This window comes from Periophthalmus magnuspinnatus, chromosome 17 (assembly GCF_009829125.3).
Source record: "Periophthalmus magnuspinnatus isolate fPerMag1 chromosome 17, fPerMag1.2.pri, whole genome shotgun sequence".
In the NCBI taxonomy this organism is placed as follows: Eukaryota; Metazoa; Chordata; class Actinopteri; order Gobiiformes; family Gobiidae; genus Periophthalmus; species Periophthalmus magnuspinnatus.
Genome location: NC_047142.1, coordinates 25,333,887 through 25,349,102, shown reverse-complemented (window position 1 = coordinate 25,349,102; position 15,216 = coordinate 25,333,887). Strand labels below are relative to the sequence as shown.

The 15,216-nt window shown below is 38.9% G+C and overlaps 1 protein-coding gene across 1 annotated transcript; it reads left to right on the top strand.

Annotated features, from left to right (window-relative positions):
- The first annotated feature begins 1,448 nt into the window (after positions 1 to 1,448).
- Positions 1,449 to 14,091, top strand: LOC117385798 (carboxyl-terminal PDZ ligand of neuronal nitric oxide synthase protein-like). Its single transcript, XM_033983127.2, has 10 exons — positions 1,449 to 1,798; positions 2,324 to 2,395; positions 5,105 to 5,194; positions 5,887 to 5,945; positions 6,076 to 6,184; positions 9,228 to 9,357; positions 9,774 to 9,901; positions 11,044 to 11,187; positions 12,063 to 12,231; positions 12,843 to 14,091. The coding sequence occupies exons 1-10, from the start codon at positions 1,694 to 1,696 to the stop codon at positions 13,349 to 13,351; spliced, it is 1,515 nt and encodes a 504-aa protein (XP_033839018.1). The 5' UTR covers positions 1,449 to 1,693; the 3' UTR covers positions 13,352 to 14,091.
- The last annotated feature ends 1,125 nt before the right edge of the window (positions 14,092 to 15,216 follow it).

Below are 15,216 nucleotides of genomic sequence, written 5' to 3'. Positions count from 1 at the left end.
ATACCGCTGAGTATTAATACTCAATACTGGATAATACTGGATTATTGTGCTTTCCAAGATTCTCAAAATACTTTAATACTACTACTACTACTACTACTACTACTACTACTACTACTACTACTACTACTACTACTACTACTACTACTAATAATAATAATAATAATAATAATAATAATAATAATAATAATACATTTTATTTATAGGGCGCCTTTCTGGGCACTCAAGGTCACCTTACAATACAATATAATATACAATTTACAGACAGTTAAAATCAACATTTATGAACATACAGTTAAAAGCATTCAGATAAAAACAAACATTGAAAAGGACAGGGCAGTTGTGGATTATAAAGAATATGCCAGTTTGAACAAGTGGGTTTTGAGTTTGGATTTGAAGTGCTAGAGTGTGTCAGTATTGCGGAGGTCAGGGGGGAGAGAGTTCCAGAGCTGGGGAGCAGAGCGGCTGAAGGCTCTGGTCCCCACAGTGACAAGCCGGGCTGAGGGAACAGAGAGATGGAGAGAGGAAGAGGAGCGGAGAGAGCGAGCGGGTGTGGCAATATGGAGGAGGTCTGAGAGGTATGGAGGTGCAAGGTTATGGATGGCTTTGAATGTGTGGAGCAGGATTTTATATTGGATGCGGTGTGAGATGGGGAGCCAATGAAGTTACTTTACATTCACTCCATAAGAAAAAAATATCTGTAGCTATAGCTGAAAGACAAATGGCGTCCATTCATTGCTAATGGTATAACACAAAGCAAAACAAGTTGGAAGAGAATATCTAGGGTGGACATTACCTAAGTAAAAGTACTTTCTTAAGCAAATCCTTTTAATTTAGTTATCATAATAATACTAGTGATAATACTGCACTAAATCAGGTGTCTGTACGTAGATGTCATTAATGAAGATAATTCTCTCCCATTGATCCATTCATTCATTCTATTCTTTGTTAAGTAAGTAGTACTGTTTTAATTATATTTTGCATTTGACTTGAGAAAATCTCCTTCTCTCTCTGCATTTTTATGTAGATAAAGAAACTGGGTAGGCCTACTTGAAGTGACCCAACAGTAGAAAGTACCGCTGATGATCTAAATGTGTGTTAACCATCTACTCTAACCTGTCTAACTCATTTTTATATCACTAAAAGCCTTGTATGTATCAAACGTATCATTTTACTTTCTGAAACATTGGAGTTAAATTGACAGTGTGCGGTACTGCTTTTAGCCACTAGATGTCGCCAGAATCAGTAGCTTTTAAAAGTGATATTTTCCTCTACCTTTCTCGTCTCTATCATTTCATACACACTTTTTGGCACGCTGCACTTTTAGCCACTCAATTTTCTATCCCAGCGGTGGGTGAGCGGACACTTCGACCCTGAGAAGAGAGAAAACAATCATGTGTTAATGCCCGTGCGTCATCCTGTTGGCGTCGCTTTCTGCCTCTCCCCCGTGCGCCTTGGAGCTCGGTAGTAGGAGTGATTGGGTCATAAGCGCCCCCATCTTTTGACAATCAGCGGGCTACGGCTTCATCCAACCCGTAGAGCGACCAACCAACCCGTGGAGACGCTCACCCCGATGACCCCCCGGAGTGACGCGTCTGGAGCGGGAGGAGGGGATCATGCGCAAATCTGCAGCTCTCTAGCGCTGTCGTAAAACAAGTGTCAGGAGCGCCAGCCGCCAGCATCACTGTTAAAGGCGATGCCAGGTATAACCAAGTACAATCTCGTGGATGATGCGCACGATTTGAGGATCCCCATGCACAACGAGGAGGTGTTCAAGCATGGGGTGTGCTTCGAGGCTAAGGTAAGTCCGGCACAGCAGCACAAATGTTTAGGGTTTGTTAGTCACGTACAAGGTGTATACTTCAGATGGTGCTCATGCCATAGTGTGGAGCGTGTTTTCTCTCATCATTCTGCACTACATCCACTTAATCAGACTTAGATAAAGGACTGTTTATGCTTAAGAAAAAAGTGAGTAATGGTAACTTGTGTAAAATATAGGTTCATCTCCAAAATAGTTTAGTTTGATTCATTCTGCAAAGTGCCACAGAAGAACAACTATGTGCTAAGGTTTTGGCTGTTGTGATTTTCAAAGTAGAACATGCAAAAAGCCACCTATTGCAGTTGTTTAAAGATGTACAGCAACTTTTTCCCCTTTGCAATATTCAGTGCTGTGTATAGTCCAGTGTCATAGGCCTAAATCTATGTAGGCTTATCAAGTATTTATTCAAAATGTTTATATGTTCATTGCACAATTGTTATGTAATTAGTGGCTTGAATATTGAATGATATACAATGTTTGTTTTATATATGTTCTTACATTTTGCAGTACATTGGGAGTCTGGAGGTGGGGCGTCCAGGCAGCAGGATGGAGATAGTAGCAGCCATGAGGAGAATCAGAGTAAGACACACACTTTTTCCTTCATCTAGACCAGTGAATGTGACCTGTGGTTTATGGTAGTTGTCCATTTTCGCTACAATCAGTGCTGAAGTGTGGAGGCTAATGCGCCCTTCACCTCGGTCACCTCGTGCACAGTCTGTACTCACTTGTAAATTACCTGTCTGTGTAAAAGTACTCTCTAGCCACATTCAATGGCCTGTCAGTAGTGTTTTAAATCAAGGCTAGACTTTGGTTTTATGGCTGCGGAGAGATGCAGCTTTCAGGGTAATGCCTAATAGGAAGCACTAGTAAAATCCAGAGAGACAGAGATACCATGGAGCCGTGTTGGCAGAGGATTTAGCATTAGCAGCCTAGTCAGATGTTGCTAGATCTAATCTAAACAACCAAGTTAGTGTGTCAGTCCAGGGTCAGCTGCGTCCCCTCATGTAATAATCCCTGCTCTTCACTGCAGAGGAACAGCCTTTCAGTTATTGCCAAGATTTTCTGTCACTGCTGCCAAATATATCACTTTTATAATGCGGTGCAAGCTTTGAGGGCTGTCGCAAAATACATTCAATAAATTCAATAAAATCAGTATGCAGATTTTTGCTCCCACTGCCTAAAAGCTGTGTGTTAGAAGTATGGTATTGTTTTGTCAGTCTTAAATGGAAACGGAAAGCTCTTTTTACTTTCACTTTAATGGGTAAAACAAAAAAAAATGAAAATAAATGACGGTGGAAATGGAAACTGAAATTGAGAAAGCAATGGTTATGGTGCAGTAGAAAGCGGCTTTAACCATTAATAAAATATGAATCATTATTTAATTACATAGACTCTATTCTAATGACATTTATTATTAGCGGTAAGTATTTAATTTTAACAGCCAAGCATTAAAAAATTCACAAAGTGTACTGTAATATTTTAGTTTGTCCAATGATGGATAAGTTGAAGGTTACACCAAGGAGGGCACCAGGTGTAATAATATGTATACGTCAATATGGAAATCTCTGAACACAAGGAGAAGATGCAGACTGAAATATTAAGTAATATTGTGTACAACGTGAATACTTACTTACCAATGAGTGTTCACAGGACGAGGAAAGAAGCACTAGAGGTGACTAGAAATGAGCTGTGAAGACTTCTTGTGATCCACTTCATCGAACTCTGACATTTGCTGAGATTGATGGCGCTCCTGTCCCACTTTACATAAGGGCACAGATTGAGAGTCCTTCACCTGTGGTATACTTCCCCTAGAAAGAAATGAATGAAATGATGAGAGGGTGTAAAATAGGTTGTGGTTTCAAGGTTATTTGGTTGTTGTTGTTGTTGTTGTTGTTGTTGTTGTTGTTGTTGTTGTTTTTAACCAAAAATCTGTACAAAGATAGAAAGAACTGGTGTAGCAGCTCAGGGGGGGTTGATGTTGATATCGCGGGGAGTGAGTATAGAGCGACAGTTTATGGAGGATGGTGAATACATAAGATGGATGGTGAGGTTGCAAAGGGCCAAGCCAAGGAGGAAAACCAAGGAGGGCCTATTTGAATACTGTTGCTGTGTGAAAAGAAGATAAATAGAGCCCGATGATTTGACCTCAAATGCAATGATATGTTAAAGGTATACTACGCAATTTTTCTAGAGGACGGATCCCCCACCTGCCTGTCCCCACGAAGCTGTTATTGTGTTGTCAGGAATTTTTCACGTTATAGCATTAAATCAGCCTATCTTACATTTACTTAACTATAGGTGCTTTTATTGCAGAACTTCAGACCTTAAAGGGCCCGTTTTATACTATTTATAACCATATAATGTGGAGTTGTGTTCACATTCACACATGTTTAACACACAAATCCTGCATATTTAAGGTGTGTTCTTCCTCTCAAACAGAAAAGCTCTGTTCCACCTTGTGATGTCACGTGGTAATACAGGAACACTCCACTGTGTTTTTAAACTCTATATACCTTTACTAGAATCATTTGGATAATTTCAGCCCAGGAATTGCCCATCTCTACTGAATAAAAGGTCAAATGTAGCTGTTAACTTGAAAACTAGCTTCATGACATCACAAGGTGGAACAGAGCATTTTGAGCTTTGGAGATTTAGACAGGCTAATAAAAGGATTACCCAAACATGTGAATGAAACAAAGCACAACTCCAGATGTGTTTTTGAGGAGGTAACAGCGTTGTAATATGGCTTAAAGCTCACAAGACTACATTTTTTCGCAATATAGAACCTTTAAAAACATGCATTCTTACTGTGGATGGGCTCACCTCTCCACAGATCTGGCATGTAACGTCCTGGTGGTATGTGGTGTCACTTGTTTGACTTCATGGCCATAGATAAGTTTGATGCTGTACTGCTGGACTTTGTGGCAAAAGCAATCATTTCTTAAAAGTCACTGAACGTTCTATACAAATTTAAATAAAGATAACAGAGAATATTAAATGCTGTGGCGCAGCGTGTGGGCTTCTTTTAGTGTTTTATTGATCTAATAATCATCTGATGCCATCGTGTTGCTTCCACATAAAACGTACTTGTTTACAGATGTCAGAACGCTGATATCTGGATGTATGGGGGACGGACTTAATTATTAATCTGAGAGAAAGATAAAAGTATCCCATTGCTGCATGCGGGACATCTTATCAGTGTTTACTCAATCAAAGTTTGCCCTCCAGAAAAGGAAAGTCAAAATATCACTCTGGCTTTTTCAATCTAAAGTGTTTATTTCTCTGCAGTATGAATTCAAGCTGAAGAACATCAAGAAGAAGAAAGTGAACATCGTGGTGTCGACCGACTCTGTCAAAGTTCTCCTGCGAAAAAAGAAGGTCAGTCCTTTGTGGGGAGATAAAAAGACTTAAAATGATCAAATCTGACTTTACATTTTAAGTCTATTATTCAACCCAAGAAGAACATCTGTTGCTATAGTAACAAACAAGGTCACCAAATTAAGCTATACTATATTGGGTACTTGCTTGTAGTTGTTCACCAACATAGCTTTTGATATTCAGCCACAGAAGTAACTAACAAGCCTCGATTTATGTTGCCATATTAAAAAATTCAATCAGCGTATAAATAAGTAAATAATCAACATGTCTTTTCATGGATGCAGAGTTCTGTAATCAAAATGCAATTAGGTGCAAGAGCTAATAGGGCTGCGTGATATTGATATTGACTGATTCTCTTTTGAATTACCGCAGTGACAATAATGAGGTGATTTTATGGCAATCAATCAAAACTGTTCAAAACATGATTGAAAATTGGCCCAAACATGAAAGTACTGTGAAAATACTACAAAATACTACAAACAAAAGTGCACAAATATCAAGTTTTATCCTTGTTTGGAAGATTTGACTGCATGTTTGTTAATTTTGTGTTAAACTAGCTCTTTTTTGCAGCTTTTTGAAAAATACTTTTACTATATCAACAATCTAGCTTATCTTCAAATCAGAAATTGCAGTATCTTCGATGTATTAACGTTATTTAAACTTGTATTTCTGCATTTTTGTTTGTCTGGTAGAGAAAAGGTTGGTCTTGGGACGACAATACCATTCTAGTGACACAGGACCCAATTTACAGGTAAGACCTTTGTCTGTGCAGCTTTTTTTAATCAAATATGTCAGAAAGGAAACAACAAAGCGCTGTTTAATATATCCAATTACACACTTCATTAAAAAAACATTAGCCTCATCGCGTCTTTCCGCTACAGGATTTTCTACGTCTCACACGATGCACAGGACCTCAAAATCTTCAGCTACATCGCCAGAGACGGGGAGAGCAACATTTTCCGCTGCAATGTGTTCAAGTCCAAGAAAAAGGTACATAATCGCATCAGATACTTCACTAAAGAATCGTTTTGACTTCGTGGCGTGACATTCTCTGGAGATAATATTTATGTGTGTTGTCACAGTGATGCATGGCGAGCATATGGCCAATTAATCCAAGTCAAAAATATGTTCTTGTTCTGCATAATTTCCTCCCACATTTTGTCAAGCTTATGGGTTTAAAAATATAAATATACTTGATACTGATACATAAATAGTACAACAAATTCCTGAATGCGTTTAAAATATTCTTTGAGCTGTATTAAAGCAAGTATAAGACCACGTGGTAATATTAAAGGTTGCTTATTTGATGAATGGTATGCCATGTATTATTTTTTGCATAGAATATCCCACAGTATGGCATTAATACAGGTCAACAGATCAATAAAAACATCTTTAAATGTTTGACTGCAAGCTGCGTAACACCCTCATCCAGAAAAAGTTGCATAGTGTGTACAATTCTGTTAAAAAAGAGTGTTTTTATTCTCCTCTTGGTATAAAAAATGTTATTGAAATTTTAGTATTGAGACGACACCAGTGGAGCTACAGCCATTTTTCCTCCTATGACAAAAAACAGAGCGTGAGCCTCGCATCTCTTCACCATGGAGACTGGGCAGACAGTGACTTAGTAAAAATGAATACTAATCACAAAGGTACAAAGAGGGGAAATGGATGTGGATGTAATACTCTCCCAAGGCCAGAGAAAGATGGTCAGGTCCCACGGGTGCTCTAGCGTTATCTTGGTGTCACAGATTAAGCACATGGCCGAGTGGGAGGAGATGGGACCTGCTGTTAACAGAAGATTTGATTTATTTCCACAAGGACATGCGGTCGACTCAGCAGGCCTTTTTAGATGTCACTTCTAAACATCAACAGAGCTCGTGAGCCTGGCTTCGAAAAGAGAAAGGCTAATTATTTTGATTTACAATGCATGAGTGAGAAAAACAATAGAGGTTTTGTGTTCGCATGTCAAACTTGATTGCTTCTATTTTTACTTCCACTAAGGGAAGTGTGTTTTTGTCTGCTGTTGGTTGATTAGTTTGACGAATGTGTCTTGGCTGGAGAATTTAAAAAATGAGTGTTGACTTTATTGAGAGAAAAGCGAAGTGGTTGGTCCAGATGTATTATTTCTTGTATTTGTGTATTCAGAATATACCAGTAATCCTTTATAATAACAGTAGTTTTTTTTAGTAACTGTTTAATTAAGAGGTTAAAGTTAAGAGTTATGGTTAGAGTTTGAGTCATTCTTCACAGACCATTTGTTCATTATGATTCACGTTTTTATTAAGTGTAGTTTTTTCCAGTGTAACATCAATGAATAAAAGCCTTTACCACGAAATTCAAATATTTATGGTTTTAAGTCTGAATTTTATTTTCGAGTTCTTCTAGTGGAGTGACATTTGAAAAGTCAAATATTCAAATCGTCTAAAATAATAAGTTTAATTTTGAATCCTAATCCTTGAAGTGTTTGTGTATCCCTCTTTTGTTGGCCATTTTAGAGTTTATGCTGTGTAGGCTGTATCCAGTTATTTTGCTGTCAGTGAGAATGAGCAGTTTTCTTGTATCATCTGCGCACCTTACTGGCTCTGGCGTCTCTCTGGCAATGGGTACAGTTTTTATAAATAAAACCAGCCTCTGGAATATGGCTGCTGTGATGTGACATTTGTGGCTGTCTTCCGTCTGAGCCAACAGGAAAGAAACACAGGAACATTTAATGAGACGGTTGCAGTTTTGTGTTTTAAGCTCAGAGGCAAAGATTGAATAAAAAGATTGAAAAAGAGATTGTACCGGATTTGATCAGAGATTAAAATGATGACATTGGACACACTCTTAAAATAAATAGATTAAGTATATATGTGTGTGTGTATATGTATATATGCTTTGGTCATTGCTTTGTTGTTGGATGTTCCACAGTTTGACTTTATACTATACTGTGTTCATGGTTGATGCCACTAGGCCAAATTACAGTCCAAATCTGTGAATCCGACCTGTTTTGAAGGTAAATCTGAGTTATAAAACCTGTTACTGAAAAAATGCAAACTAGATACATTTAATGCCATACTATGGAACATTCTAGGCATTCTAAACCTTATCCTTAACTGATATGCTGAACCATTACTTGAGCCAGTATTGCTGCTCCTCTACTCCATTTTGTCTAGAGTGTTTTGAAAAAATAATGTTTCCTTATATAATACTTGTTTTTAGCTTTTCTTTTAACGCTTCTTTTAGCAATTAATCAAATTACTTAAATTATCCAAAATGAGTTTAACATCCTAATTGCTTCCATTTTCCTGGCGATTTACCCATTAACTTGATTTATATAGTCTTTCCACATGAGGAGACTCCCTGACGTCAGCTTCTAATTATCTGCAAATTAACCTGGTCCTGATGAATGACCTGGTAGTACAGACGCCGCGGCTGCTCAGGCTTGTCCAATCAGAGCTCACCTTATCAGTTCTACCTCCGCCGCCCGCGCCTCAGAAATGGCCCGATCCATCACCGTGACAGCACATGTGTCCACTCGATCGACAAGAACTCTCCCCTGACTGCGGCGAGATTGAATCGTATCTCCAGTCCTCATTTCTACAGCTTCATTTTTACTGCCCTGTCTGAAATCTAAAAGCTATTTTTCACTTGGATTTCCCCAATATTTGTGTCACATTATATTCAAAGTGCATACATTTGAATGAAAATCTACCTTATAGTAATTTTCTTATACTGCGAGAAGAGGAGTGTATATAATCTGCTAAAATATTATAAGAAGCATGTCCATGTCATAGGTCAAACTGAAGAGTAACTTTTTTTAGACGTACAAAGACCTCATGGAAAATCAAATACAGATTTTGTTTCCTGCATCTGCATCACTACTTCAATGCTTTGTAACGTACAGGATGTAAATAGTTTGATTATTTGTGTTTTTTATGGTACGCGTTTAGCTTTTTACACATGTTTTTGGAAACTAAACTAGCATACCTACATTTCAACATGACAGAAATCTTTATAACCAATTTGGATTCTTTTTTTTTTTTTTTCTCAGTCTCAGGCCATGAGGATTGTCCGAACTGTGGGCCAAGCGTTCGACGTGTGCCACCAGCTCACCGCACAACAGAAAGGCGAAGATGGGGAGGAAGAGGAGACGAAGGGGGAGGAGTCTGCGGTGGTACCAGGTGAATAAGGACGTGTATAGGTTTAATGCCATACTGTTGCACATTCCAGGCAAAGAATTAACATATCAATGGAGACAAGCAGGTGGCACTCGTTCTACCTGGAAAGTTACAGAGTGCACTTTTAACTCAATGGTCCAGGTTAAAGTATACTAAATACAAGTCTTTCTCAATACATCTCCAAACAGCAGTGGCCCAGGCTCCACTTTTATTCCCTTTAGTTTCCTTTGTCATTCAAACAGACAGCCCACAGAAACAAACAGCGCATACCTGTCTAAGTAAAGACATCATTATCCACCAAAGATATTTTTAAGCTGCTCCAGGCTCTGGTGATCAAAGACTACCATTCTGCTTCCTTCTTACAAGAGCATGAATCTCAAAGCATGAAATAACGACTACTCTGTGTGCAATATTCACAGCTCAGAAGAAGTTGACTGTGTCTTCAGAGACTGACCTTGAAGCTACGACAGAGGAGAGCATCGAGTGTGCGTCTTCGTCAGAGCCAGAGAAAAGCAGAAAGGAGGAGGCCAACAGTGACGCTGCAAAGGTAAATTTAGATCAATCAGCCTCTACTTTGTCAGTCTCATAAAACTCCTGCCACTATAAATGTTTAATAAAGCCGTGAGACGTGGGAGCTCCACCTGCTACATTTAATTAGAGGATAGGTGTTTGATAAATGCCACAACAGCTGGGCTCTGACAACTTGATGAAGGCAGTTGTTCTTGGTTATTATGTAAATGGTAGGGGATGTGTAAAAAAAGGAGATTTTAAATATAAGCTATAACATATATCTAAGTTAAGTGGGAAATACACTGATAACGATGGTTGTTTTGCAAAATTACAAAATCAATCATTGTTTGTGATTAAAACTAATAAAAAGGCTGCAAAAAGAGCAGATTAAAACACAAACGAGGTGTGTAGAGTGATATTTGGTAGTAATTTTCACTGTCCATTCACGTCGCATACCTTAGCACATTTCTGATGGATTTCCATAATATCGTCTGAATATGGGATTGTTTATTTATGTCCCTCACTCATTGTCTATGTTGTGTATCTTTTTGGAATCCAGTCAATGCATTGTTGTTGTTGTTGTTGTTGTTGTTGTTGTTGTTGTTGTTGTTGTTGTTGTTGTTGTTGTTACTTCATTACAAAACATTAATTACAAGACATTAATTTTAGAATTGTGTCATTTATAAAAAGGGTAATTCTGTATTATAAAACAGGACTCATGTGTCTCATTCATCCTCACTGCGTCCTAACAATTAAGCAAAACAATATTTCCCTGGGGTTAAGTGCTTTGAAAAGCTGTAATTTAGATAATTAAGACATCCCTTGAACCCAATGTATAGAAACAATATGGTCACTGTGCTGCTCAGCTGTTAGCTAAAAGCATCATATTGATCAGCTCTTCTTTCTTTTACCTTCCTGGCAGGTTGGTATTAGATATGATAATAGTGAAGTTCCCAGTTTCTAGATGAATAGATCAATGATTTTGAAGCTATAATGAGTAATTTATGATACAGATGTAGATAATAAATAAATGCTTCAAATGTTCATCTAAATGTTGTGTAGATGAGAGAGAGTTTTTTCGTCTTGCCGTTCTCAATAGCTTAATACCCTCTAAGGCAATAGACTATTATTTGAAAAGGACCTAAAGGCGTCATGTAATTGATGTGTTTGTTTTGGCAGGACCCCCCTGTCCTGCTGCACTCGCCCCTCCTCGGGGCCTCGGCTCAGCCTGAGGAGACGTCCTGTTCAGCTGAGCACCAGCTCCAGCTCTTGCAGAAACAACTGCAGCAACAGGAGCAACAGGCTCTAGCAGCCAACGCTCAGGTACACGGCACTGTACTACTGTTAGAAAACACCACTGTACTACTGTTAGAAAACACCACTGTACTACTGTTAGAAAACACCACTGTACTACTGTTAGAAAACACCACTGTACTACTGTTAGAAAACACCACTGTACTACTGTTAGAAAACACCACTGTACTACTGTTAGAAAACACCACTGTACTACTGTTAGAAAACACCACTGTACTACTGTTAGAAAACACCACTGTACTACTGTTAGAAAACACCACTGTACTACTGTTAGAAAACACCACTGTACCACTGTTAGAAAAACACTTCACTGTGCTACTGCTATAAATAACTAATAACAGCTTCTTAAAGGGCTTTGTATAAAACTGTGAAATAAGCTCTCAAATGTTATGATCTCTAAAGCAAAACAAGTAAATCCCAGGATGTTTCACAGCAATTTGTCCTACTCACCTCCAGTGTCTTCTTTTGGAGTTTGTCTAGCATTCATGGTTTTCACATTCTAAACTGTGTCATTTTCCAGATGGGGGCAAGAGCCAGTTTTCACTATTTATTACTTTAAGTTGACAAATGTTGAATGTGATGATTTTTATTAGTGGCAGGACCCTAAAAGTCACTATATTATAATAAAATCTGCAGTCTTTTAGCTGTGTTAACTTAGCCGCCCTCGTTTATATAGAATACCATTGACTGTTAGAATGGCTTCAGCTGAATTCAAGCAATAGTTCAAGATTTTACATTTTCAGATTCTTACGGTTTCTAAAGTAATGCCGTGTAAGACAAGCCAAATCCCATTTTTTATTTTGTAAATAGTTAAACCTGTGTCTGTGTGTTTAATGTGTTGCATTTAGGGTTGTGTATAATGTCTCTTGTCATCTCTTTTGCAGGTGCGTGTCTTGCAGCAGCAGCTCTCTGTGGAGGTGTGTGCGCGCTCAGAGGCTCAGGCCAGAGTGCAGCAGTTACTGCAGCAGAACACAGACCTGTTACAGCACATTTCACTGTTGGTCAAACAGATCCAAGAGCTAGAGCTCAAAGCTGTGGGACAGTTATCTTCCAGTGAGTGGCTTTCATCTCATTTTCAGCCTTTTATGTATGTTTCATTTGTTACGCTTTGACTTTCATCAATTTTATGCCCTAATTTTAAGTCTTTTTTGTTTGGTGCAGTGTCCTTTGCATCTGTCATTATAGTGTTTTCTCCTCCACTTCCGCATATAATTCATTATGCCATGGCAGCCCACTCAGAGTCTTCAGCTCTGCCCCCCTCTCTCCCTTTCCCCGTCTGTGCCAGCGGCAAACTGATGTTATAAATCATCCAGTACTGTCGACATTATCCACCTCCATTAATCTGATGCATTTTGGTTTGTGAGGACAGTATTTTCATTACTCTGTGAAATGTGAAATTAATTGTCTTTATCAGATTGTATCACTAGGATAGCATAATTGAAATAGACCTTTTCATTCATCTCTCAGACCTGCTATAGTTGAACAGTGCAGTTCAGTGTAGTGTACTTAATCCCTCTTCTTAGACCTAGTTTAGTCACTCCTGATGCATTTTGTCGTTACCACCTGGTTTGCTTTTTTTTTTTTTATTCCATCAAAAATAAACAGCATCTCAGGTCTTTTTCTCTCAGACATGAACACTTTTCTCTTTATCTTTTATTTTTCAGTGGGCTCCCAGGACAGTCTTCTGGAGATCACCTTCCGTGCTAAGCGCCCGCCCTGTGATGCGCTCCCCTCTTCATTATCAGTGGCCCCTTTGGCGTCCCAACACCAGATTAGCGACGCCTGGTCCTCCACCTTACCAGGGCAGTGCTCTCCTGGCACTGTTGGCCCTGACGAGAGTTCAGTGGGCTTGAGGGGGAGTGCTGTGAGGCTGGAGTGTTTCCGGTTCCCATCCAGGGGTCCGGAGCGCCTGGAGCAGGGGCAGGACAGCGGGGAGACACCCAGTGAAGAGAGCTCGCCGCTGGGGGAGCAGGTTCTGGGTGCCCTGGAGCTGCTGAGGTTCAGAGAGTCAGGAATTGGTTCTGAATATGAGTCAAACACAGATGAAAGCGATGACCGGGACAGCTGGGGGCAGGGGGAGGGGCTGACACCAGAGGGAGCGCCGCGACTTTTCAATGTGCTAAATGCAGAGATTCTGCCAGATTCTTTGGATGACACTGAGATGGCTGTGTAGGGTTGTACCTGGAGGACACATAAATTACATAAAACAATATTACTGTATCAACATGTACATCATCTGGCTCATCGTGGATCAGTGACACTTCTTCTTTTAATTTGATGCTTGAAGTTTACTTGTAAAACCCAGCCACAAGGAATCATAAGCCAGAGTACTTTTTGTGCCAATCTGAAGGTGTGTAGGTTGTGAGGGTTGCTTCAATAAGGGCCTCAAGTGAAATATTCAAATATATGCTAAACTTTTGCCTGAAATTTAATTCTGATTACAATCATCTTTTGATTAAATTAATTTAATCAAAAGTATAATAATGCATCACTGCAATGCCCAGCTGGGAACTGATTATTAACTCAAGCCTGCTTTGGTGATTAGTTAAGTGACTTACACAAGTGGAGAAAGCCTATTTTTGTGGTTTAGGTGTTTAATTTGAAAATCGTTTATTGCTGCTGAGATTTCAGTGTTGATTTCTGGTGTCTGTGGTATTATGTCACTAATGTTATGTTCATTTTGTAAACTCAGCATCAATGTTATTGTCATAATATCTGTGCAGTCGTTATGTGAGGGAGGAGTTTGAAATCTTGACTATGTAACCCTTATTTGCGTTTTGGGTTAAGCAAGTCATTTCCTAGTATTTTGTACATTGTTGATCTTGAAATGTCTTAACATTGAGCAGTTGTTCTCATCACAGAATGTGGCATTACATGTCTCATAATAAAATTGTAATAATGGTTATGGACTTGACCCCCTGATAGCTCCATCAATTATAGACATAGTAACTTATAATTACACAATCGTCCAGGTATGATTCATAGTAAAAGAAAAATTCAGTTCTGTCAACTGGACAAAAAGTTTTTTAGTTTTTTTCTTTAACTGCACTTTACTATACACAGCAGGTAAATGTGTGAACAGTTATGTGTAACCAAACCAAACGGCCTATATTCTAATTTACCTTTTACAATACTTTGCAATGACTCACCAGGCAACATCCTGATTACAAATAAAAGACATTTTAGAAATGACCTTTGAAAATGCATTTGTAGCATGTACATTTGGAGCCGCACCAGAATGGAGGACATGGAGTTTTTGTGCCCATAATGGCTTTCTTTTACAGCGATGATTAAATGGGGTCAGTGCACAGTGGGCGCAGCAGGAACAGCCTGGAGTAACCTCAGAGATAAGGTCAGAAAGACTGAAATCATGTTCAATAGCAGTTATTACGCTCACCTGGAGCCCCCATCGCCTGCAGCTGCACTGTGGGGCTGGACCCTTATCATCACATTCATTAAAAAGATATGTTTCCTCTGCTCTTACATCGATTTTGTTTTTTATGCTGACCTGTTTTTGATGTAATATAAGACAAAAACACACTTTTACAGAGCTACTTATAGTTGTTTCTGTAGTTACTTCACATTACTGTGTATTCCACTTATGAGTTTTGTTGTTAGTTATCTTCTCACTAGTATCTAATTCTTAATACATCTTTACCATCAGTTTTTGTTTTTGTTACTGATCTTAATTATATTTTACAGGTTGAGATGCTCAGTTCTGTTTCTGTTCCTGAACTACATCTGTGCTGTGGCTTGGGTGACTCATCATCAGCATTTCCCATAAATGCTTTGTAGGCTGTATTATAAATTATTTGCAGTCAGGTATTTTCTTTGTGTTAATTACTTTTCCATTCAGTCTGGAAATATACAGTATGTGGTAATCTAAAATATCTACTCCAATGTGATGTTTGTATAAGGTTTTCCATGGCTAACAGTGGCAGAGTTGGCACTAATAAGTGGTTACGTCTCGTTGTAACTCTGAGCTGTGTTTTTGTCAGTAGCCGTCGGCCGTGTAGCACTGTCTACTCTCTGGGTCAT